General features: G+C 41.3%; 1 protein-coding gene across 1 annotated transcript; it reads left to right on the top strand.

The window, feature by feature from the left end:
* The first annotated feature begins 11,848 nt into the window (after window positions 1–11,848).
* LOC115796167 (angiomotin-like 2a) lies at window positions 11,849–19,469 on the top strand. The gene is made up of 11 exons (XM_030752445.1): window positions 11,849–12,011; window positions 12,445–13,221; window positions 13,701–13,869; window positions 15,233–15,377; window positions 15,472–15,561; window positions 16,227–16,522; window positions 16,627–16,802; window positions 16,929–17,030; window positions 17,143–17,339; window positions 17,530–17,661; window positions 18,121–19,469. Exons 2-11 carry the CDS (start codon window positions 12,530–12,532, stop codon window positions 18,204–18,206), a joined length of 2,085 nt encoding a protein of 694 aa, XP_030608305.1. The 5' UTR covers window positions 11,849–12,011; window positions 12,445–12,529; the 3' UTR covers window positions 18,207–19,469.
* The last annotated feature ends 5,995 nt before the right edge of the window (window positions 19,470–25,464 follow it).

The following is a 25,464-nucleotide window of genomic DNA, read 5'->3' as shown; positions in this document are numbered from 1 at the left end:
CAAGGGAACAACATTTCCTCCAGCAGAACAAGGCGTATGTACGCTGGGTTAAGATTAAAAAGTATATTTTTGTTCAAATGATTAAGAAAAATCTGTGCAGATCAGTGACAGAAATATGTTACTGATTCTGCCTGTTTTTCGAAGAATCTAAACTACACAGCACAAGCACAGCTGATGCTGACAGCTTTATCTATCTGGGTCAATGCACAGTATGACTTTTCATGAACTTAAAATAGATTCAAAATGTTTCCATTGCATATTTCTGACCATTTAAATTCATCACAGGGGGAGATATTTCCCCCTTCGCTTCTTCTTTCAGTCTTAAAAATAGACTTTCTGTGTGAAATAAGACAATGACCTTCTTTTAGTTAACACAATGCAGTCTCTGTGTGTCAGCAGACGCGTCCAGGCCTTGCGTTTCTACCATTAACATATCTGACAGCTGAATCATCGTCACTTACTGGTAGTAACTCTAAAGCTGAAAGTCATCTGGAAGATAATGGATGATGCTGTTAGGAATTCTTTGATTTGCAAACGGGCTTACAGGCAGCCAGGCAGAAAAACAAGCTGGGTGTTAACTGTTTGAAAAAAAATCTTTGCAATCTGTCTTAGGAGTGAAGTTGTGATAACTGTTTTCTTATCTCTTCAATAGAAGCTGAACATTCCTATCAGTTCCTAAAATCTTTAACTACTATGCCAAACAGTCTGTTTTACTGTCATCTAATTTTGGTTTTATGTGTTTATTTAAATAAACCAAATAAGATCCTATCCTGCTTCTCAAACAAACAAACCAAAAAAGAATAAACTGAAAAAGTGTTGTTTCTTTTTTTGTGTTTTTAAATATTATTTGAAAAACCTTTAAAAAAAACCCCTAAAGATCTCTTGTGCTCGAATACATGTTAGAATATATGCAATTCATATAGCCTCTATCAAAAAAAAGTTACTCTATGGTTTATTTTAGCAGCTACATAAAACTGTAAAAAACCTCAAAAATGTAATAATAAGTATAATAATCATGTAATACACTGAAAAAGGAAACTATTAAAAACACACTATGTCATGTTTTTAAATTAAAAACTAAAAAAGTATGCTAAAGGTATCCAGTGAGTGTACAAAGCTGGTAGTGTAATGTCTAATATTACCCAATACCCAATGCAGTGTTGCACAATATTGAATAAACTTCACATTTATTGCACAACATAGTTGTACCAGTTATGGGAATGTTAAGATAGTCATAATATAGAACCATGTCTACAGGTCATGATACACCTACAGACTGAAAAGAAAAACATTCAACTTCTGACACACCTGCCATGTCAATGTATACAGCATGTTATCCCGTTAAACCATACTCCATACATACCTCCATTTTACATCTACTCTCTTAATGGATTTTCCAATTCAGGATTGCAGGGGGGAGCTGTTATAGGGCGAGAGGTGAGGTACAACCTGGTTGTTAGTTGAGTACAGGGCTGGAAGACAGACAAGCATTGATGCTCACATTCACACCTAAGGCCAATTTAAAATCACCAGTTAATCTAACAAGCATGGACTCTGGGATGAAGCTGGAGTACCAGGAGAAAACACACACAGGGACATTGAGAACATGCAAACTCCGCACAGGAAGGCCCCAGCCAGATGGTGGATTCAAACTCATGATCGCTCTTGCTGGGATGCAACAGAATGAATCACTGCACCATCGTGCCACCACGTATAAATACTTGCTCAATAAAGCTTCAATCAATTCCTGTCTCTCCATCACACCCAATGCTTTTCAAGTCTATCATCTACCTGCTCACCCTCTTTTCACCCCTCACTGAACCCTCATACAGAGATGCCTCCATCACCCCCCACCCTCCCTCAGCATCCCAGCCTGCATTCCCCTCATTGCTCCTGGACCATGGAAAGCCCCTGGTACATTTTCAGAGCTGCTGAGCTCATATGCAGACACAGAGCCCTCTCTCTCTCTCTCGTTCTCTTTCCACAGTGCTGCTGGCCAAAGCCAGCCATCAGATCACATGTTATGTGCAGCCTCAGCAGCAGAGGAGCGCAGCTATTTGCTGGGGGCACACATGCTGAGGCTCGAAATGAATGACTGGCATTCTGGTGACCTCCCAGGATGGCAGTGGCCTGCTGGGGTGGAAGACTGTTTTAGGATGGGGTGTCATGGCTTGTTGCAGCGTCATTCGTCTGTGGTAGGCATGCTGTCTCCAGGGCAGAAGGCTGCAAAACATTTTCACATCTTAAAAGGGCAGCTTGGGCTCAGAGAATAACAATAATCAGTTTGATTCACTTTCACCCTGAAGATGGTGATGACTGAGCCTAAATGAATCTATTCTGAGGTCCCAGAGCACCTTTTTTTTTTTTTTTTTTTTTTTAGTTTGAGGCTAAAACCTGTAATAAAACTGAAACATCAGTCACTACAAACAACAAAACAAACTATGGCAGACTCTGTTGCACAACTATATGACCTGTTTTACATCTAAACACTTGACTTGTCAGGATTCAGTCAAATACCGAAAAATACAGTTAACGTAAGAGAAGCTGAAGCTTTGAGCTTTCAGTTGGCTCAAAGAGAAGTGAAAGAGTCAGGAGAAATAAGGGGATGGGAAATATGATTACAGCGAGTATGAGTAATGCGCCTGAGAGCAGAGGCCAAATATTCGGAGCTGTGAGACAAAAAAGAAAAGAAAGAAAAATAAACAGAAAAGTTGCCATGGTGCTGACAACATGTAAAGCCTGTGTGTTAAAGGTGCTACAATTAAATGATTTCCATCAAATCGAGGGCTGTTTTGAATACCTCAACTTTTGGTTCACCACACTGGGAAATATTTGTTCTTTGTTTTGGATCAAAATGTCATACTTGACAACTATTTGAAGAAGAAAACAAGTCCCAAGTGGCAATTTGCCTGTAGGAAAGCAGAACACAAGGCCGTATGTGGTATTAATGCATTCTGCAGCATCCGATGTCATTGGCTGGCATTTCTGATCAGCTTTCTTGCACCTGTGTGTTGTGCAACTGACTAGAAATTTCTGACCAGACCACAGCACTCTGCGTGTGTTCCTGTAGTGCTTGTGCTTCAAATTATTTGGACATGCAGTTGATCTTCTTATAATAGTGCTCCTTCATCTTTTGAATGCTAGCACTGGCATTCACATAACAAAGTGCAATTCACAAGAAGACCTCTCAGATATCAGTTGAAAAATGTGGATTTTCCAGTTTTGCGGACAGAGCTTGGGAAGTTAGGTGCATGTGCTGTTTTTGAAAAGGCATTCAAACATGGTTGGCAGTTGGGATCGGTTACAGCATTTAAAAAATACAGAGTCACTCTGGAGAAGAAAATAATGTAGTTTGCCAAGAAGGTGAAGGTAAGTAGATATAAAGGTAGCTCAAGTGAAACAGAATCAGCTTACCAGCATCACTAATCACTCCCCAGTTAGATGTTATATCTTGCTTGTATAGGATTTCTGCTCTGTAAACTGTTTGGAAAAATACAGGTACTTAAAATAATACTTGGCAGGTGATAGGATATGTGTGTATATCAGTATCACTAGACTACACACCGCTGAAAAGTCAAATTCTTTCCAAAGTCAATTAGAAGAGGGAAAACTTTACCACTGCAGAAAGCCTTCAGTGCCCTTCTTTGCTCTTCTGTTAATGAGCAAATACTCTCCAGTTTTGATCCAATGTCTATAAACAGATAGTTTTCTATATTTGTAGTCCACTAGTAAATTGAGTTCTATTAACCAGTCATGACTAAGCAGGTCTTGGTTGTATGCAGGTAAACAGTCCATGTGGAGACAAATGATAAATTTTATTTGCTGAGATGCAATCTAAAGCAATTGGCTATTGTCTGACAGCAATTTAAGTATTTATTAGGCTTTTATAACTTTACTGGACTGAAACAATGAACAACGGACAAGTCTTAGCCCAGATATCCGCTGGCTACACCAGAAGCCTCAAAACACAGGCCATTGTCTCCAGAGATTAAATCGGGATACTAGCTGATGGGGTAGATAGATATCAGAGTGTTATCTATCTTCTTCCTGGATTTTTCCTAAATTTGGAACTATTTATTTATGATTTCAACCCATCTAACTGATTACTTTTAGCAAACATTGTTCCAGCTATGGCGGCACTACACATCTGTTTTGATATCTTTTCATACTCCATCTCCTGTGACTCATGTCTGTAGTCTGTTTGCTATAAATGCCTGGAAATTCCCTTCAGTTCTATGCAACTTGCAGCAACATGCTGAGCTTCTTGACTCGTCCCTTTCAACAGATAAGCAGCCAGTTTTTATTATCTCTACTGTTAATCTAAACAAGTGCCAAAGAAAAATTGCATTAGATGTCGCTTGCCTGCTCACTTTGACATAATTTCATCAGTAAACTAAATTCCTAACACTGGAATTCAAGGCGTTGCGACACACAAATACTGGGAAATTTATCATCAGCACTTTCCTGGGAACAGGATGCCACTTGAATGCAGCGCACCTTGTTTTTGTCTATTGTGTAATGTGTGAAGGAGGAAGCCATGCAGTGGTGTGAGGGGCAAGGAAAGGAATCCATCCCACTCCTTCCAAAGCTATCACTTACATTCCCCACCAATCCTGACATATCAGGTGACCTTGTCAACTATTCCGCCTCATTCTTTCCCACCAGTCTAACAGTGCAGTTCCTGTCTTATCCAGTCTTTCAAACTCTCTGTCTGAAGACACAGCCATCAAAGACTTATATGATCTGAGTCTGAAGATATGAATATGCTTGATGGAACAAAAAGAAAGTGATAATGACAGAGAGACAGACAAAGAGTGAAGCATCTTGTTGCACAAGCTTCAAATAAACTTCCACACCAATCTCTCGGTCTCTCTTTATATGACCACTTTTCTAAACTATGACAACAGCAAATTCTTCAGCTCATATAATGTATTTTAAAATATGACCTCCAACTGCAGCTAAGAGTAAAGCACATAAAAAATAGGCTTTAATTACAGTGTGATGAAGACCATTACACACCTGTTAGCTGCAGCCATTTGGAGCATTACTTTGTCTACTTAGTATCTCAATGTGCTTAAAGAGTTGTGTAGGACTGCGGCCAGTGGTGATTTCCATTTTCAGTTAAGCAGCAGATTATATCTCGATTACATGATCAGCTCAGTATATGAATTGTCAAAGAAAAAAATAGTGCCACCGTTTGAGATCTCCTGTTGTTGAGACACTGGAGAAAGTGGAGTTTTCATTTGGAGGTGAGAACTGAAATGAGTCACAACAAATGAGAAGTTTTAATCCTTTAAATATATTTTGAAATGCAGAATATAGTTGACAGGTCTCAGAACAATCCCATCAATTATCGCACAAATTGTTGAGTAGGTGGATTTTTTTTATTCTTCCAGACAGTTTGAACCATTTGCTACAACTCAAATTACCTACTTCCATATTTACACTTTCTATTTTGAGGGCATGCTATAAATGTGTTCAGACTGACAAGTGCAGCTACTTATAGTGTACTACAAGTATCCCTGTAGTGTAGTCACAACAAGCAAGCAATTGTGTGCGAAACACGGTACACTTCTCACCCTCATCTTGGCTAAATAGAAACAAGCTAGCGCAAGGAGTTATGATGCTATTATCTGCCGCTATTAGCAATGCTTAGCTGGCTAATAGTGGCAGATTTTAGGTGTTGATATTATTTTCACGTTTTTAAGTTCCTGAAAAACTGAATTTACCATTTTAGTGCATATGAAATTAAAAAATAAAAATCCAAATCACCGTAATTCATAGAATGGAATGTATCTTATATTTGGGATTTAGTATATATTTATCCTGTCACTTATAAATACTACTCCTGTGCAAAAATCTTGAGCCACACCTTGTTCCCATTTCCTTAGTTGGATTTATGAAAAATACCAAAGATAAGAGTTTGATAGGCATAAAATAGGATTTTTGCGCTAACAAGGTGATTCCCAAAGAGCAATTAGCCAAAAACCTGGCATATCTCAGTATGGTGTGCAGGATATCCTTTAAAATTTTTGAGGAAACTGGACAAGTGCAGGACAAATGAAGAAGTGGCAGGCCTAAATCTAAAGCAGATGAACAGCATCTGAAAGTCCCATCCTTAATAAATCTGAAAAACATCCAGCAAAGGCTTGATGCAGGATCTGACCCTTCAGTTCCAGTCAGCAAAGTGAAACATGTTTGCATTTCCCCTTCAAATTCATCAACTGTTTGCTGAAGCCTCATCAAAAATGGTTTCAATGGAAGGATAGCTGTCAAAAAAAAAAAAAAATCTTAAGAAAGGGAAACTGGGAGAAAAGGCAGAGGTATGCCAAATTCTACAAAAACTGGACTGAAAATCAGTGGCAACAGGACTTCATTCATCCAAATTTCAAATTTTTGGTTCAAATCATCATTGATATGCACAGAGGAGGCGGTCAGGAGAAAGGTGCAGCAGTGAGCGTCTAAAGCCATCTGTAAAACATGGTGGAGGCTCTGTTACGGTTAGGGGCTGCATTTCAGCCAGTGGTGTTGCAGATCTTCTCAAAATTGATGAAATTAAGAATGCAAAAAAGTACCATCAGATTTTGATCCACCATGCAGTACCATCTAGAAATGGCTTCATTTTTCAGCATGATCCCAAACACACAAAAAAAACCATAAAATGGAACACTATATATATATATATATATATATATATATATATATATATATATATATATATATATATATATATATATATATATATATATTTGTGCTTGCGTGTGTATAAACCTTGCTGTTGTTTTTTTAATCATTTTGTAATTTCAAAGTACAGTTAGCTTCTCAAAAGACTGTCAGTTTCGAAGCTGTGTTGTATGTAATGAATTTGTCACTCATGTAGACTTGCATAACCTGCTTTTTCTGTTTCCTCTTTCTTATCAGGCATGTCCGTAACTTCCTAAACAGCAGTAAGCACATCCTGCTCTGATGTGCAACCCAGAAACAGATTTTAAAATAGCTTAATTAAGATTGTTTATTGCTTTATATACAGTGTTGTGCAAAAGTCTTGAACTCCCCTAATTTTTTTTATGTGTTGCCAAGAAAATGGGAAATAGGTGCAGCAGTTCATTGAAACATGCACAAACATAAATGGAAATACAGGATATATAGCAAAAACAGAGTTTGTAAAAAAGGTCAACTAGATTAACTAGATTATCATGCAAAAATAGAGGTCTGTACCTTTAAGGACTCCCCCACAGAGGTTTGCCTTCCTGCTGCTCTCCTTTGCACAAAGACATTTTTATACTAACTTTAACACATGGCTAAAATGAGTAAATTTAGACTCAGACTTTTTCAGTTGTGCAACTGGTAGTTTGACTACTCTTACTGTTGCCTCATTTGTGCTCATGTTTCCACAAAAACCACAAGAGAAATATGAGTTGACTGTATATAGCAACAACACAATTGTGTTTTATTTTACTGGGTGTTCTCGGATAGTCCTCAGTGCCACTCTTCTTTTCACAAACAAGGAGCAACTCATGAAATATAAGTTTTGTCTGGTTCGGGGTTTCAGCGCCTACAGACAGACAGACACTGAGGAATTTTTGTGGCAGGCCACTTTAGATGTTCATCTTCTGTAATGAGTTTTTGAAAACATCCATAATTGTCAAAGGGTCAGCCTCACATTCCTCTGCAAGTTCACAGGAAGTGTGCTACAATAGGAGACAAAATGACCAGAGGCGTTGTCCACCAACACAGACACACACATGCTGACACCCACGGAGGGAGCAGAGGAAGTAGTGAGGTGGTGTTAAATGACCTGAGCAGGCTTTTTAAAAAGGTGGAGACTGTGCTGCTTCACAGTGTGGATCTGAAGGGGGAAATGCTAACATGTTCCACTTTGCTGACCAGTTGCCTCCATGTGAGTGCCGCCCACAGAGACACAATGTCTGCATGTTCTTTTTCTTCTTTTTTTTTTTTTTTTTAGAAAGAGTCTTTAACAATATGTGGCATCCAGAGCATGAGGGAATGTATGTGTTTAATTAAAGAGGTAGGATAGAGAGCATCAATATAAACTCATCCAGCCAATAGATTTTTAGGTCTAATGAGATAATTAGCCTGAGGTCAATGCACACATACTGGTCAAAAATCAATGACTGATGTCTGTTGCACTATGACTGCACCATTTTTTAAAATTTATTTTATCAATTCACTTGCTGGTTGCGACTGTTTTTTGTTTGTTTGTTTTTTTTTTGTTTGTTTGTTTCTGGTGGGGATTTCTGTTGGGAAAATATGGAGACGCCGGATAGCATCTGTTACCCTTTGTGTCTGCTGCTCGGAGATATAAATCGTGTGTTATGACTAAAACCTCTGCTATTTAAAGGCCCCATAATAAAAGTCAGAGCCATGTCTAAAGTCCTCAATATAGCAGCCGTTAGGCCCTGGCAGGTAATAAATAGTAGCTCGGGGTTGTCTTTTGGCTCTGACAGAAATAAAACCTTCCATAAAGATTTGCTTTCTCCCTAGAGGCAGAAAGCGTATCTCTTTAAGGAAACAAACATGGATGCTCCAGTCCTGTGACAGACACATTTGTGGTCGGGTTTATCCCGACTTTCTCTCCATCCTTTCTTCTTATCTCAGTAGTAAGATGTTCAGATCTGGACTGTAAATCAGTATGAGGAGTGCCACTGCATGGCATCCTCCGGGCTCTTGCTTGTACGATGTTGGGCACAAAGAGTCCTTATGTTTGTAGTAATGGGGTTACAAAGACCTCAAATTCCAGGGGACAGCTGCCCAACACATGTACCAGAAAGGCACACGCACACAGTTAAGGCATGTAACAGCTTCAAAACATGTGCACCAGCAGAGCTTTTAATCAGCCCGTGGTGACCTATGCGAGAAGCCTAGACTCCTGCAGCCCAGGGGAGAAAAATATGCTACCAATTTTAAAGAGACTTGAATGTATTTCACAGCACAATATTTTAGACCTCACTTCACTATTTCATTTTTACACCACTATTTCACAAATAGCTGTAGTTACTTTTCATGTCAAGCTTTTATGAAACAGCTGAAATAAGTTCCACTTTTGTCTGCTTTATTTTGTCAGGAGGCCTTTTATAAATTTCCAACAAATTTTCTGGAAATAAATATAAAATTCTCTGCTAATTATTGGTAAAATCCCAAAAGGGCAGTGTTTACTCAGCAAACCCCCAAATTACGTTTAGATGAGCATTTTTATTTAGAGTTATATGAGACAAATGTAGTTTTTTTTTCCCCTGCTAAATATTTTTTCAGTTGAGAAGCTCTGCAAAACTCAAATAAATACATATTTAATTGAATATGGGAAACTCAAAAAAAAAATTCTAATGTTAAAACCCATTCATTTTCCTCTGCTTATCCAATTCAGCATCACGGTTGGGACCTATACTAGTTGTCATGGGGAGAGAAGTGGTGTACATCCTGGACAGGTCACCAATCAGTCACAGCGGTAACACATAAAGATAGACAACCATTCACGCTCACACCTACAATCACTAATTAACCTAACCCCATGTCTTTGGACTGTGGGAGGAAGCCGGAGCCCAAGCTGGATTTAAACCCAGGATCTTGGTGCTGTAAGGCAACAGTGCTAACCACTGCACCACTGTGCTTCCCTGAACAATTTTATGTTCTTGGTTATTTTGTTTTTCATTTGCTTGTTTTTTAATATGCACTTTTGAATGGAAACATTAGAGCAATTCAGCAACACTTTCAAAAATCATTGTCTGTGAACACAGTTCATTGCTGCATGCATAAAACCAAGTTTAAATTTTACTAATGAAAAGAAAAAAAAACATTTATAAAATCAAATATGGACTTCACCTTTCATTAGATCACATCCAACAGGCTTGCTGGTATGGTTGTGCATTCACTCACATGGGATGCTTAACTTGCAAGTCTGTGAAGGCACCTAATGCTAAAGGATACGTATGAGTTGTTCAGCTGCTCTTAATGCAAATATCTAATCACACAGCAGCAACCCTGTGCATTTAGGCATGCAGCCTAGGTCAAGACAACCTGCTGGAGTTCGAGCATCAGAATGGGGAAGAAAGGTGATGTAGCTATGAACATGGTGTGGTTGTTGGTGCTAGGTAGCGCCTGTATAATGGCTGCATGACCACAGACACCTGTCTCTCCTGTCTGTTGTTTGTCTTCTCTTGGATGGGTGTTCTGGAACGCAATTTTCGTTATATACTAATCGTTATATACTAATCTAATCTAATCTGATCTGAGTATTTCAGGAACTGCTGATCTACTGGGATTTTTCCACACAACCATCTCTAGGGTTTACAGGAAATGGTCCAAAAAGGAAAAAACATCCAAAAAAATCCAGTGAGCGGTCTCTGGATGAAAATGCCTTGTTGAAGTCAGAGGTCAGAGGGGAATGGTCAGACTGCTTTGAGCTGACAGGAAGGCAAGAGTACCTCAAATAACAACTGGCTACAACCAAAGCATGCAGTAGAGCATCTCTGAATGCACAACATAGCAAATCATGAAGCAGATGGACTACAGCACCAGAAGACTACACCAGGTGCCACTCCTGTCAGCTAAGAACAGGAAACTGAGGCTACAATTTGCATAGGTTCACCAAAATTGGACAACAAAACACTGGAAAACGTTGCCTGGTCTGATGAGTCTTGTTTTCTGCTGTGACATTCAGATGGTAGGGTCAGAATTTGGCATAAACAACATGAAAGCATGGCTCCATCCTGCCTTATATCAACAGTTCAGGCTGTTGGTGGTGGTGTGATGGTGTTAAGGATATCTTCTTGGTACATGTTTGGCCCCTTAGCACCAACTGAGTGTTTAAATGCCACAGCCTGCCTGATTATTGTTCCTGACCATGACCACAGTGTATCCATCTTCTGATGGCTGCTTCCAGCTGTATAATGCACCATGTCACAAAACTCAAATCATATCAAACCAGTTTCTTGAACATGAGTTTAATGTACTCATTGTCAGTCACCAGAACTCAGTCATTTGGGATGCAGTGGAACAGGAGATTAACATCAAATCTGCCATAACTGTGTCAAGCAACAATTAGGATGTCTTCCATCCATAATAAAAGAGCCCAGGTGTGTCACCCACTGAAAACATCTGGCATATTATGAAGTGAAAAATATGAAGATGGAAGGAATAAAACTGTTGAGCACTTGAAATCAAGTAAGAGCAGAAAGCATTTCACTTTCAGAACTAGAGCAGCTAGTCTCCACAGTTCCCAAATACTTATAATGTGTTGTTGTGATGCAATACGGTGGTAAACATACCCGTACAAACATTTTTTGGCATCAAATTCAAAATGAGTATATATTTAGCACCCCCCCCCCAACACACACACAAACACACATGATATCGTTATACTATTTTAAATACTCACTTTAAATTTGTTTTCATGATTACAGCATGCATACAGCATCCCAACTTTTTCAGAAGCAGAGTTGCACATGCATCACTAATGATGATCAAAAAAAATATATAAAATTATGCAGTAAAATTATAATGCAGTAAATACTGTGTTTTTTTTGTTTTGTTTTGTTTTTTTAACTCAAGTGAATAATTCGCATACTTTTGCACCACTGGAGTTTATCAGAAAAAAAAAAGGTGCAATCACAGATGTTACTATTCATGAAGTAACTCACAGTTTAGTAAAACAAAACCCTTTCCTATACCTCTTTCTTCCCTCGTTGGTAATAATAAAGCGCACTGCAGCTTCCCTCCTCCCTCCTCCCGTGTGGTTTTTACGCTTTTGATCCCCGAGGGACCTCGCGTTTTACATTCCTGGCATTCCGACCTCAGTCCCTCCTCGGTTACTTATTATCGCCGCCTGCTCTCTCCACAATCATTTCACAGCAAGAGAGGATCGCGGCAACACGTCCACGAGGGGGGAGGAAAATGAGACACGTTTGAATTAAAAAAAAAGCTGATGCCAAAAGTGGAACTAGTTTTACTTCGAAATCGAGGATAACGCTTCGTTATCATGAGAGTGTGAGCTGGTAAGAGGAGCGTCTTTTTTTCCCTCTCCCCTTTCTCTTTTCTCTAAAGTCGCTACAGTGTAACTTCTGGTTGATTCTTTCGAAAATGTAGCTCGGTTAAAAGTTACTTACGTTTAAAAAGACGAAAATAGTGTTGTAAAGTAGTGTTGTAAAGTGTTTTACATGGTGGTTTTGTGCGCTTTTGCTCCACCGTCAGAGTGGAATTTTTGGCGCATGTACTTTTTGCCTGCAGTGATAAATATGTCCACATCTCCGCGTTGTCGCTGTTGGTCATATAGACTGATGGCTGCGCTGTTTTCTAATTAATCCAAGGAAAGGGATTTTTTTTAATAACTTTAAAGTTTGTGTTGATAGTGTTGCTGTCTCAACTTTATTCTCAGCTATCTGTCACCTCTGACTGATTATACTTTATTTTCTCACCCCTTTGTTCCAGGTTCACAGCTGATTTATTTGATTGTTTCCACTGAGGAAAAAGGTCAGCTGATTAATAGAGATAATAACAAAGTTCACAAATCAGTATGTCGTCCACTGAGGAGCCGTCCGGCACCGTCCTGCATCGACTCATCCAGGAGCAGCTCCGCTACGGAAACCCCACAGACACCCGCACCTTATTAGCCATCCAGCAGCAGGCCCTGCGGGGAGGCAGCGGAAGCAACAGTGGCCCCAGCAGCGGGGGCGACATGAGCAGTAGCCCACAATCATCTTTAGAGAGTCTCACCCAGGAAGACCCTCTGTACCCTCAGCTCTCCACGAGGCAGGAGCCCCAGGGCCAGGAGCACCAGGGAGATTACCATCATTCAGAAAGTGGCTACCAGCTGCATGGGGAGAAGCTGCCAACCTATGAGCAGGCTAAGGCGCAGTCTCAGTACCTGGCCTCTCACTGGGGCCCTACAGGCTCCATCAGGCAGCTCCATGGGGGGGTTTTCCACGAAGAGGCTGATCTGATGGAGCTAAAGTGCAACCATGTGCGGTCTCTCAGCGAGCATCGCATGCAGATATCGCTGGAGAGGAATGATGCAGCAGCTAAAGCAGAGGCCATAAAGATCACCTCTCACAGCTACCCCGAGCTTCCTTACTATACTCAATGCTACCAGGGCCCAGGGCCAAACATGGACAAATGCAACCCACCCCCAGAGTACTCAGCCCCCCTCCAGGGCCAAGGATTTATCCCTCACCAGGTCCAAGAGCCAGTGCAGCCTCAGCAGCACAGGTACCAGAAGGAGTGTGACTGTGTGTGTGTGTGTGTGTTTAAGAAACTTTAACATTACATCATGCAATACAGTGTAATTTTTTCTCACAAGAGCCCGCCCAGTGGTGCCACTATTTCACATGCGTAAACACATACTTTTCAGTGTGAGTCACACCGTAGTCTGCATACTGATTCATATTTCCTCTTTGAAATCTGTACCAGAAAACAAGTCCAGCCCTGTAGGTGTTTGTAATGTTTGGCATACTGCAACAGGAGAGTTTCACATGCTTGCGTTGCCTAGGATGTTTTGAGTATGTTCCTCATACAGGCTATTACATTCTTCACTGCTTCTGGAGTCGACTGGTCTGCATGCTGATAAATAGCTATAGAGTGATAATTCAGATGTCATGCTCAAAAATAAAAGTTCTTTTTCATACCTGTCTCCTGCTAAAAGTGTGATTCAGCTAGAGTGACCTCTAATGTCTACATGTGTCTCGTAGGTATGTCCAGTCTGGTCAGCCAGCAGAAGCCCCTTGCTACAACACATTCAACAGCCTGCCACCTGCTGGTTTGGAGGAGCCCAACCAGGTGGAGCTGCTGCTGATGGAGAATGAGAGACTGAGACAAGAGCTGGAGGCTCACAGGGAGAAAACCGGCCGTATTCAGAAGGTAAGAGGAACAAATCCATATGTGAAAACCTTCATCTGTCACTGGTCAACAATTGAGATGGACTAGCATATATTACACATACTTTTTAGAAGTTTCTCTGATTTTAAATACATTCAACATAAATGAACAGATTGCCCCAACATTAAATCATGAAATTCCCAAAGGAATTTTTGTGAGCATCCAGACAACACCCCCGATCTGAGACACCTGTTTATGAAACACAAGCCCAGTTAACAGTTGCTTCCCTGATATTCAACTCCAGGCACACTCCCTCATCAGGGCAGACAGATGAGATCAGCAGCTGCTTCCTTCCACACCACAGAGGCACAAACAGAGGTCACAGCCTGCTACTGTGTTTACACACTCCTTTCATTGTGTAGCTAACCTAGTGGAGGTCAAAAAGTGTGTGTGTGTGTGTGTGTGCGTGGAGGCCATAGATTTTCAGTCTAATCTGGGGCTTGTCAGACAGCAGCCAGTTGGGTTTTGACCCCCACACAGTTAATGAGTGTTTGGGTGGGGGTCTACAGCAGGCAGGTGGTAGGCTGCTGTGTAAAAAAAAAAAAAGTGAAAGATCCTTTTTGTTTTCCCACCCAGCAACACTTTTTCCATGTTCTCACTTTAAACGGCACTGCTTTTCCAGCCATGCTGCTTTCTGTAATTGAGTGTCTCACCAAACTGGCCCCTAAAATAAGATAGTTACTTGTTCAACATGGTGAAAACAGCTTTGGTGACATTTGATACCTCAGCCAATCTTTGTTTTAAAAAAAAAAAATTCAATTTTCCTCTCTGCTGGAGTTATGTCACATGGCCCTTGCCTTGTCTCAACCTTAAAGAATGATAATTGCCAGGGTTGGAAAGTTTTCTCCGTCAGGCCGCAGCCCTGAGTAAACATGCCTGTGTGACTGCCGTAATGGTGGGTGTCTCTTTGCCGTTTTCCACAAGCCAGGCACAGGCATGCACACCTTCCCTCCACTGGCAGCCTTCCCAAACCTGTGTGTGCGTATGTGTGTGAGAGAGAGAGAGAGAGCCTTTGTGTGTGTACGTGCATGCTCCTGTGTGCTCACACACCTGGAACTGAAGCTATCAGCCCTCAGGAATGTAGATATAAATCAGTTGCAAAGGGAGTGGTGCGGGCTTAAATTCCTTCTCAGAATTACACCACACACATGTTCACACACACACACACATACTCTGAGTATGCTGTATTCACATACATTCATGTGAACTCATATGCATATTTATGCACTATAATAACATAAATCAACATTCCAGCTCCTTTTTGGCATGTGAAGTGGGTTAACCAAAAATTCCTCCCATGTTCCCTTCTCTATTTTTTCCCCCCTCATTTTTCCTCTCCTTGCAGTTGGAGCAGGAGATCCAGCGTATTTCAGAGGCCTATGAGACACTGATCCAGGGCAGCAGTAAGAGAGAAAACTTGGAGCAGACACTGAGGAGGAGGTTGGTGGCTGAAATCAGGAGGCTGCAGGATTTCAACAGAGACCTTAGAGGTACTGACACAAAACAGCAGTATTCAATGATACCGTCTCCAGTGGGTTCAAGGTTTTCAAAGTAGTCTAATTTTAAAACTTTGCTGCATTACAGAAAACCTGGAAAATGCCAGGACGCATGTTGCAAAAGAAGTAGAGGCGGCCGACCATAACCAGCACATCATGGCGAAGCTCCTTGAACAAAGTAAGTATGTCATTTTGTTGGGCTACTTTCCTCTCCCCTCCTCCTCCTCCCCCTCCTCTGGAATGAGCTTGCTTGATTGGACTGGATTGTAGCATTGCATGGGGCCCTTTCTGTTGCTAAGGGCATATTTTCATGCAGGAATTTCACTTACATAACTTCAGCTTATTTGGTAAGAAGGCTTAATAATAGGGAATTCAATCCACACACCTCCTTGCAAAAGGAAATGAACCCCTTCTAAATCCCAGAGCAGCACTGCAAGTGGTAGAAATGAGGCACACACACACACACACCACCACCACCACCTGTGTGAGTGTGATTTTCAAGCGGAGTGGTGGTGTTTGTATGGCCTTGATGAGGAATGCTCTGTGCTATGTGGGTCAAAGGGATAGGGCAGCTTTCTCCCCCTTCCTCCTCTCAGCATTCCAGAAGTGCTTCACTAAATGAAGAACACTGGCCACCATGTAAAAACTCGGGTACTTTTTTCTGGGGTCAGTTTTAGAGCGGATAATTGTGGATTAACTTTCTGTATTTTTGAGAAAAGATTTAAGGAAAGTTTGAACATTTTTCATATCACAGCTGAAAGCACTTCCATTCTGTCCAATACACTTTGACTCTAATCCTCTAATACTCTTCATCTGACCATGTTTACTTTCCTTTTGATTCAGATGAGGAGCAGAATACTGAGCGGGAGCGTATGGAAAGGGAGCTGCAGCGGCTGCGAGCCGCAGCTGAGGAGCAGAACCTCAGGGCTAAGCGACTTGAGGAGGCCCTGGAGGCGGCTCGAGGACGAGGTCGCCAGCTTGAGGAGGAGCTGAGGAGGAAGAGGGCTTATGTAGAGAAGGTGGAGAGGCTTCAGAGTGCACTGGCTCAGCTGCAGTCCACCTGTGAGAAGAGGGAGAGCCTGGAGATGAAGCTGAGGACACGACTAGAGCAGGAGCTGAGGAGTCTGAGGGCACAACAGGTAAAGCCTTTGTCCTTGGGGAGGTACAAAACCTGTCATATATGACGGCATTTAAGGTATTTTTTTATGATCTGTTTCAAATAGTCTGTTTGCTTTAATCGCAGAGGCAGTCACAGCCCCCTGGAATGACCATGAACTCACTCCAAGAGCGCCTGCGGGAGCGTGAAGAGCGCATCCTGGCCCTCGAAGCCGACGTGGTGCGCTGGGAGCAGAAGTACCTGGAGGAGAGCACCATGAGGCAGTTTGCCATGGAGGTGGCTGCCACTGCTGCTGCCCAGAGGTAAAGACAGCTGTAGCTTGGCGGCTCCTTCTGTTTCTGATGAATACTGGGAGTTCATGTGTACAAATGCTGTTCAGCTAATTTAAGCTTGAATTAAGCCCAGGAAATTTTCTTTTTCTGCTACAGAGACACCACCATCATTAACCACTCACCCTGCCACTCCTCCAACAACAGCTTCAACGAGGACCTGCCAGTCGCCGACCACAGGAATCAGGAGATGGAGAACAGGTGCATACCTACTATTAATTGACTCCCTTTTTGTTTTCAGTGACAAACCTTCATGTCACTATTTGGTTATCAGCTTTATGACGTGTTTTGTTATACTTCTGCTCTGTATCAGGATTCGTGCCCTCTATGCTCAGATCTTGGAAAAAGATGCCGTGATCAAGATCCTCAATCAGCGACTGCACCAGGACCAAGGTCGAAGGGATGAGCAAAATCCATCTGCTAACCTCCTGAATACAGTGGGGGCAACCCTCCGACCAGCCTCCTCCACTCCCTCCATCAGCCCGACCAAGAGCAACACTAAGACTAGAGGTGAGGAGCACAAAGTTTGCTTTTTTTTTTTTTTATACAAAGACAGTGTTGCCTAGTATAGGTTTTACACCACATATGTGCTGCTAAAAACGGGGCTGAGCAAAAGGATTTCGGTGAATGAAATCTTTGAGCAGCCGAGGGGAAAGTGCCGCTGACAAATGCTGACGTCTTCTGTGATGCTTTCTCGTAGGTAAGAGTCTTTCAGATGATCAGACTTTGCCCATCCGTCAGTTCTCTGCTCAGTCTGAGCCTGGGACACTAGAACGGCAGGTGGAGGGAACCAAAACCAAAGAGGCAGCCAGCACATCTAAGCTCAACAGCGGTAAGCACCTTATCATGCATGCATGAGGGGTCAATAAACCAATAGCTGCATAAAGCTGTGAAATGTTTTGCACATGTGCTCATGGAAAGAAAGAAAAAATCCTGCACAAATTTATACTCCAGCTGCACACATTAAGAGGCATTTTTGGCCTCAAGTTCATGGATGTGCATATTGATTAACCATGCTGTGGAATAACTAGCCAATCAGATAACATCTGTGTAGGTCATGGTTCATAATGTGGGCCCTGTGGAATGTGCATAGTTAGGGAATAATGTAGGCCTGTTGACTGAGCACATTCAGTTGAGTGGTCTGTTTGACTGTGGAAAATGTGTGTTAACCTTTAGCCATGGCTAACTGAGCTGTATCTTGGACTTTTCTTTCTACTGTTTTAGCCTTAAAACACTTATTATCCTAATTATCCATTTCTTCTTTTCATTTTTTTTTTTTTCTCTCCCCCAGACAAGGCAGCACCTAAGAAGTTGCTATTGAACCCCTTCAAAGGCTTGGATGAGCTGGATGCGGAGGCAGTGGAAATCTTCATTTAAAGAACTGAGAGGGGTATCCTGAAAGGGAGGGGGAGGGGGGCAAAAAAAGCTAATTCTAAATATCTGTGAAGAGTGCAAGACTGGAACTAAATACTGGAGACAAGAATGTTACGGAAAGAGGAAGGAGGGGGAAAAAAAAAGGACTGTTCACATTTTAGAGACAGAGCTGTGCTCCGACTTACTTTCTCTCACTCGGCTGGACAGCTGCAGGCAGTCTGCCTGGCGGAGTGAGAAAAGATGAATCTTCTGAGGTACTTGGACAGTATTTTGGATTGTAATAGGGCAACATGTTCTCAGAAGGTGTATGCCAAAATATTTATAAATAAATATATATATAAGTATATATGAATGCTGCTTTCCCCCTTGTATAGTACCTATAATTTCTTTTCCCAATCCAATGAATTAAGAAGCTACGTATTAATCTTATCTGGTTTCCACATTCCCCAAATATTAACTTAAGCCTCAAGCTCTTCTAGATAAACATTCAGTAAGAGGTTATCTTTGTGACCTGCATGCTTTTTCTCTCCAAAAACAAAAAAAACCCCATGGATTTAATCAGAGCAATCTGCCTTCCCATCAGATAGATATTATCTCTTTGGAAGACTCCCCTTCGTTGATTAATTTAAGATGATAACACTGCTGATTTTAGCGCTCCTGCTCTTCATATGTCTTAAGCCCCAAGTAGCTGGATCTACAGAGGTTTAGAGGTGCGTCAAGAGGGAGCTGTATAATATATAAATGCATATACTGACACAGACCTGGTGCTGCAAGCTTGTAATTTTGGGAGGGTGTAGCATCGTGGTGTTTCATTGTCTTTGTTTCTCATGCCCTTTTTCTCATAGTATGTTTGCATGTGTGATTACAGTTTGAGAGTGTGTGTCCCGATGTGGTGATCCAGCTGGGTTGGCCACCATTTAGGGGCAAAAGCTGAAAATGCCGTGGTGGTGTTTTTTTGGTTGTTGTTTTTTTTTTTTTTTGTTTACTGTGAGCTTTGAACTAACAGGTTAATTATTATTATTATTATTATTATTATTGTTATTATATATTTTATACAGATGTTTGTTATTTTAGATACAATAGCGCTTTGAGCAGGATGCCAAAGAGTTTATGTATGTATGTTTGTTGTAAGTTATGTGCCGACAATCACGGTCTTGTCAAGCTGTACACAACTAACCAAGTGTTGACTTCAAACAGACATTTCTGTGAACTCGAAAAAATATGAAGGTTTTTACAGTTGAATTCATGCAACATTTCATAAAGCAATAAAATATTCTAATATAATTTACAAACTCTGACTTGTGAATTATTTCATTTATATGCTGGACGATAAATACCCAGGTAATTCCAGCACACTTGTGTTTTTCTGGTGAATCTCCATTGTTACACCATCTCCTCATTCCTGCCCCCTCGTTCCATCACAGAGAAGAGTGCTCTTCATTAATGAATACCAGAGCTGCATTCTTTTCGGTTCAACTTTCTCGGGTGGCTTGCTCTCTTGTTCTCCTCTTGCCATGGAGAGCATGCTTGGCATAGATTACATTCTCATAAGGACACGTAACCCTATACGTGACAAAGGCAGGTTTCTCCCAGATTAGCAGCTAATGCCATTTGAAAATTCTTGTGCACCTTTGCTAATGTGCATCAAAGACCTGCATGCTTTCAATGCCTCGCATATACCTCATGCACAGAGGTGCCTATGAGCTGTTTCAGGACAGGCCAATGGATATGATGATGAGAGAATGGAGAGCTCTGTTATATGGTGTCTATTTCCAAATAGGTCACACACATATGTGAGCACACACAGACCCGTGCAACTGAGCCACAAATATCGACTTATACCAGTTTGGGGCGGCTGGAGCTCAGACACTGGGTTTTCACAATGTGGCAGAACAATGAGAATGACAGCAGCAAGGACAATGAATGTTATGGTGTCATCAGTGTCCTTTCATATGTTTCAGCAGTCGTCCTTGCACGGTTTGGTTTGTTAAAACTAAAACACATCACCACAGTTCCAGTAGATGCCTGCTTTAGTCACCTGGCATTTCTGAATGATTTATATTCAGCTTTCAAATATGCACTATTGTTCAAAAGTGTCAAGCACATTAGATCTTAAGGTTCTGGTACATAATTCATTATCAGGAAATACAATCAAAGAGGCATCTCTTTGGTCCTGAATTCATTCACATGCAGCCAAAGTCATAAAGTGTTATCTTCAGTGACAAGAAGCGCAAGGAATCCTGTAACAGATGGCACGACCCACACAGAGCCCTGATCTCAACATCACTGAGTCAGTGTGGGATTACAATAAGAAACAGGAGACAGCCTTAAAGGACTGTTTCAAGTTTTCCGAGAGGCTTGGAGCAACCTCGCTGCCAACTTTGAAAAACAAATCCACAAGTGTGCCCATCTAAAGTCAAAGGATAGTAATAACAGAATTCTTAAATAACCAACTAAAACCAATTAAATTCAACAAGATATCAGCATACAGCCATGGCTGACTTCCAACCCTCAGGCAGCATAAAGCTGGTAGTGGATCTAATCATCATCATTACCTTAAATATAAACTGATGTCTGCTAACAGTGACCATGAACACCACAGCCTGCTCTGCACCAGTCCAGCATAGTGGATCACTGTAAACCTCACTACAGTACTGCAAACCAATTAATTTAGCCTTCATTAAACTGTATCATGCAACCTTTGAATAATCCATGAAAAATGAACTTATTCTACAGTATTATGCATTAACCTGCCAGTCAAATGTAATTGTTTAATTTTCTTTGGATCATCCTGGCCCACCTTAACCTTGCTGTCAGAGTTGGCTGTATGCAGCAGGCAGGGTTGGACCCCAGATGTAACTGAAGTATACATAGTTAAGTTGTTGACCCAACTTAACTAAGTATACTAAAGGAGAACACATGAAACAATATAAACAAACAAACCAAGAATGAACTAGGAAGAAACTAATGCCCTAATGAATACATGAAACAAAAAAACACAAAAGGAACCCGTGATCACAGAGGCAAATAAACGAAACTACAAAAGTCCATTAAAGTTGAAAACACTAGGTCGTAGACCCAGGACCATGACTCTTGCTTGTAGTCTCTCAAGTTTCCAAAAGTAGAATGGACAGCAGAGCCATCAGCTATCAGGCTCTTTTCCTGTGGAACCAGCTCTCAGTTTAGATTCAGGAGACAGACACTGTCTCTACTGTCACTGGCTCTAGTTATACTCTTATAGGTTCAGGCAACTGGGGGACTTCCCATGATGTATTGAGCACTTCTTTTCCACTCACCTCTCTTCTACCTCCACATGTTGAAGAGAGGTGCATGGCATTAAAATGTCTCCTCTCTCTCCCACACTCTGGATATTGCTCTTGTCTTTCTATGCTCCTCTTTCCTCATTCCCTTCATCCCCTATTCAGCTACAGCAGATGGCTGCCCGTACCTGAGCCTGAATCTGCCAGGCAGTACTTCCTGTTAAAAGTCAGTTCTTCCTTCGTACTATCAAGTGCTGCTCTTAGTGGATCATCTGATTGATGGGTTTTCTTTCTAACAATATAGGGTTTTTACTGTACAATATAAAACGCCTTGACACAACTCTGCTGTGAATTGACGCTGTATAAAATAAAATACTACATAAAAAATACAAATTATTTTTAAAGGGTCCTTTCTTTACTTTTTGAGGGTAAAGCCTTTGTACAGTATTGCATTTATAAAATAAAGCAGTGTCATTGTGTGTTAAGGAAGCCTTTATAAAGGCCATATAGCATTGGCTTTGGGTTAAACAAAGCCATGAGACATTATAAGAACATGTTTTTAGTTTGCAGTCAAAGTCCTTTGAGAAATTATTTTTAGAAATGAATGCCTTCAGGCATCAGCATAAAAAAAAAGAATCAAAGTACAATAGCAAAGCTATGTTCTAACACGAGATGTTGCTTCCTTTTAGACAAACAGGCCTGAGTTGGTTTAGAAAACTGCCACTGTATCCTTAAAGGAGGCCTTGACAATGTTCAGTTCACTTTTCAAGAAGGCTCAGCCTATGAAAACTGTAACGTAACAGTTTAAAAGATTATGAAAGAAAAAATAACCAGGTACTATCTCAATTTAGCACCTGAAGAGTTTCAACAGAAAGACTTTTTTTTTAAGGCCTACCAACTATGAGGAAATGTAAGACTTAATCTTTGGAGTGCATGCCAGATATGTGTAGCTAAAATACAATCTTATAGAATTATCTCTTAACCTATACCCCAAAATAAACTACTATTAAACTCTAACACAACTGAGCAGCTGAAGTGAGAGCATATCATGCAGCAGTGGGTTTAATGAGTGGCTGAGGAACATGTTAAAACACCTAAGCACGCCTGGACTTGGACAGAGAGGATATGAGCTGGTGAGATAGCGCAGATGCTTTTGACAGAGAAGCTTGTATGGGAAAACACAGAGCAGGAACTGGTGGTATGCGGTGCCATCAATCTTATTTATGAACTGAGAGCTCTTATCTGGCACACTGACTGACAAAATTATGAAGAGCGGCCAACATTCCTCCGTAAATGTGAAAGGCAGCTGACATGTTTCGACTGTGACTTGCTCTCTTTTTCCCAGAACTGGTATGATGGAGGAGGACAGAATGCAAATGCGATTCAAGGGTGAACGTTTTTTGTGTTCGATCACCCAAGAAAATTACATTTTCTACACTTTTTGGATCAGTTTTCCTTCTTTTCTTTGGCACAGTCACATGGGAACTTCACATTGAACCTCAATAGCCATGAAAAAAACTGGGTCTGTTATTTTTTTAAACTGTGGAAATGATCTTCTCACACTGTGTATGTGTGTGTGTAGGTTTATTGCCCTGTCCTGATGTTTACAGTTTAATGGCACATTCCTAGCGAGCACTGGCTTTTGAAGTTTCAGCACATTCAGCAAATATCCTGCTGCTGAAAATGGATATGAAAATGGGTCAGGAAAGAGGAGGAAACCAGACTGCCCTTGATTCATATGGCTCGAATCTAACACATTAATACACACAACGCGAAAACAACATCTGCTATATACACATCAAATGCATGTGCAAACATATCAACAAACACAAATTACTGTTGAGGCAGCCTGATGAGAGATTGATTGACTGGCCTCCTCGGGGCAGAGATATGCTGTACTCATTAGCTGACACATGAATTCATTTTTCAATTACCCAGGAAGCTGAGGGCCTTACACGCAGCGGGAGAGTAAACCCACCAATCCCCATCTTGTTTTTTTTTCCCCCTGTCTTGCCATAAAAGCCTTAATATGTTTTTGGACATTGGGAATACATGTCCAGGGGGAGGCAGGAGAGCAACCACCTGCTGCACAAGGCTGCAGTTGTGGGTGTCATTCCTGTTTGCTCAGGGGTCACTGAAGTGACCCCTGTGCCCATATTTCAGCCACACGTCCATGTGGTGGACTAATCACCATTAGCAGATGTAATTCAGCCTTTCAGCTGGTTAGAAAGTCAACTTATTTAGTAAGTAAAGCCAGTGTCTGCATGAAAAAGTACCTCAGCATCTAATGTAGGCCACTACTATGTCATTTTATGCCTGTGAATAGGTTAATTATACATAAACAAATAGTGCTATGGTCAATTAAATGGTTAGATTTCAGAGACTGCTGAGGATTATTTACATCCCAAGACACAGTGCACAGGTTTATTCCATCTACTGTAAAACGTGTTCTTTGACTTGGAGAACAAGTCATGCGTGCAGTTGTACAGGGCTGTCATTTCACTTCCTCTGACCATCTAAGAGGTCATCTTTCAGGAAGATAGGAACTGTTCATCATCAGGAGTGTTTGTTGTGCATTTTCAAATTTGTGGCAACTGTGAGAAAATATAAAAACTGCTTCTACTGTTCAAAGAGTGGATTAACAAACAATGCAGCCAAAAAAATTTTATTTAGAAAATGCAAATTTCTCAAGCAGAATTCAGGTGTTCCAATCGCTTCCACGGCCACAGGTGTGAGCACCTAGCATGCACCTAGGGATGCAGACTGCTTCTACAAACATTTGTGAAAGAATGGGTCGCTCTCAGGAGCTCAGTGAATTCCAGCCTGGTACTGTGATAGGATGCCACCTGTGCAACAAGTCCAGTTGTGACATTTCCTCACTACTAAATATTCCACAGTCAGCTGTTAGTGGTATTATAACAAAATGGAGGCAACTGGGAACAACACCAACTCAGCCACGAAGTGGTAGGCCACGTAAAATGACAGACTGAGGTCAGTGGATGTTGAGGCGCATAGAGCGCAGAGGTTGCCAACTTTCTGCAGGGTCAGTCACTACAGACCTCCAAATTTCATGTGGCCTTCAGATTAGCTCAAGAACAGTGCCTGGAGAGCTTCATGGAATGGGTTTCCAACCATTAAATCACCAAGCACAATGCAAAGTATCAGATACAGCGGTGTAAAGCACACTGCCATTGGACTCTAAAGCACTGGAGAAGTGGTTTGCTGTGTGCTGAAGTAAGGACAGTTGAAGCTGAACAGTGCCATCTAATGGCATGTCATAAATCTGCATATTTGCTCTTAAAATACTTTTATTTTCAAAGTACTGCACTAACTTTACAGGGTCAAATAAATAAATAAAATTTCCAAGCAAAATTAGAGCCATTCTGTGTGCTCTGCACTCTGTATGTGTGTTTTTCTTTAATCACAAATAACAAGCACATTTTATTCTGTCACAGAACCTATATTTATTTTCCTTCCATCCATCCATCCACCCACCCATCCTATTCTGCTTATACTGTTCAGGGTCGCGGGGGTGGGGGGTGTTGGAGCCTATCCCAGCTGTCATAGGGTGAGAGGCGGGGTACACCCTGTACAGGTTGCCATACTGTCGCAGGGCTAACACAGAGAGATAACCTTTTAAGATAATATCATTAATTATAGTAGTAATACCTGCTTCATGGCATGGTTGTTGGGGGCAAATAGGTTGCTCTGAGTATTTCAGAAACTGCTGATCTACTGGAATTTTCCTGCGCAACCATGTCTAGAGTGTACAGAGAATGAGCTGAAAAAGAAAATATCCTATGAGAGGCAGTTCTCTGAGTGAAAGTGCCTCGTTAATGTCAGAGGTCAGAGGGTCAGACTGCTTTAAGCTGAAAGGTAGGCAAGATAACTACTCATTACAATAAAGGTAAGCAGTAGAGCATCTCTGAACACACAACACACCAAACCTTGAAGCAGATGGGCCACAGCAGCAGAAGACCACGCCATGGTGCCACTTGGTG

Source organism: Archocentrus centrarchus, chromosome 17, assembly GCF_007364275.1.
Source record: "Archocentrus centrarchus isolate MPI-CPG fArcCen1 chromosome 17, fArcCen1, whole genome shotgun sequence".
NCBI lineage: Eukaryota > Metazoa > Chordata > Actinopteri > Cichliformes > Cichlidae > Archocentrus > Archocentrus centrarchus.
This window is presented reverse-complemented; position numbering and strand designations above follow the sequence as displayed.

Excerpts from the sequence above, each read along its gene's own strand:
- LOC115796167 (XM_030752445.1), top strand. The coding sequence starts at position 12,530 with ATGTCGTCCACTGAGGAGCCGTCCGGCACCGTCCTGCATCGACTCATC. Across the intron at positions 15,378-15,471 it reads TTTCAACAGAGACCTTAGAG|AAAACCTGGAAAATGCCAGG; the intron begins GTACTGACACAA and ends GCTGCATTACAG. Across the intron at positions 16,523-16,626 it reads GGAGTCTGAGGGCACAACAG|AGGCAGTCACAGCCCCCTGG; the intron begins GTAAAGCCTTTG and ends CTTTAATCGCAG.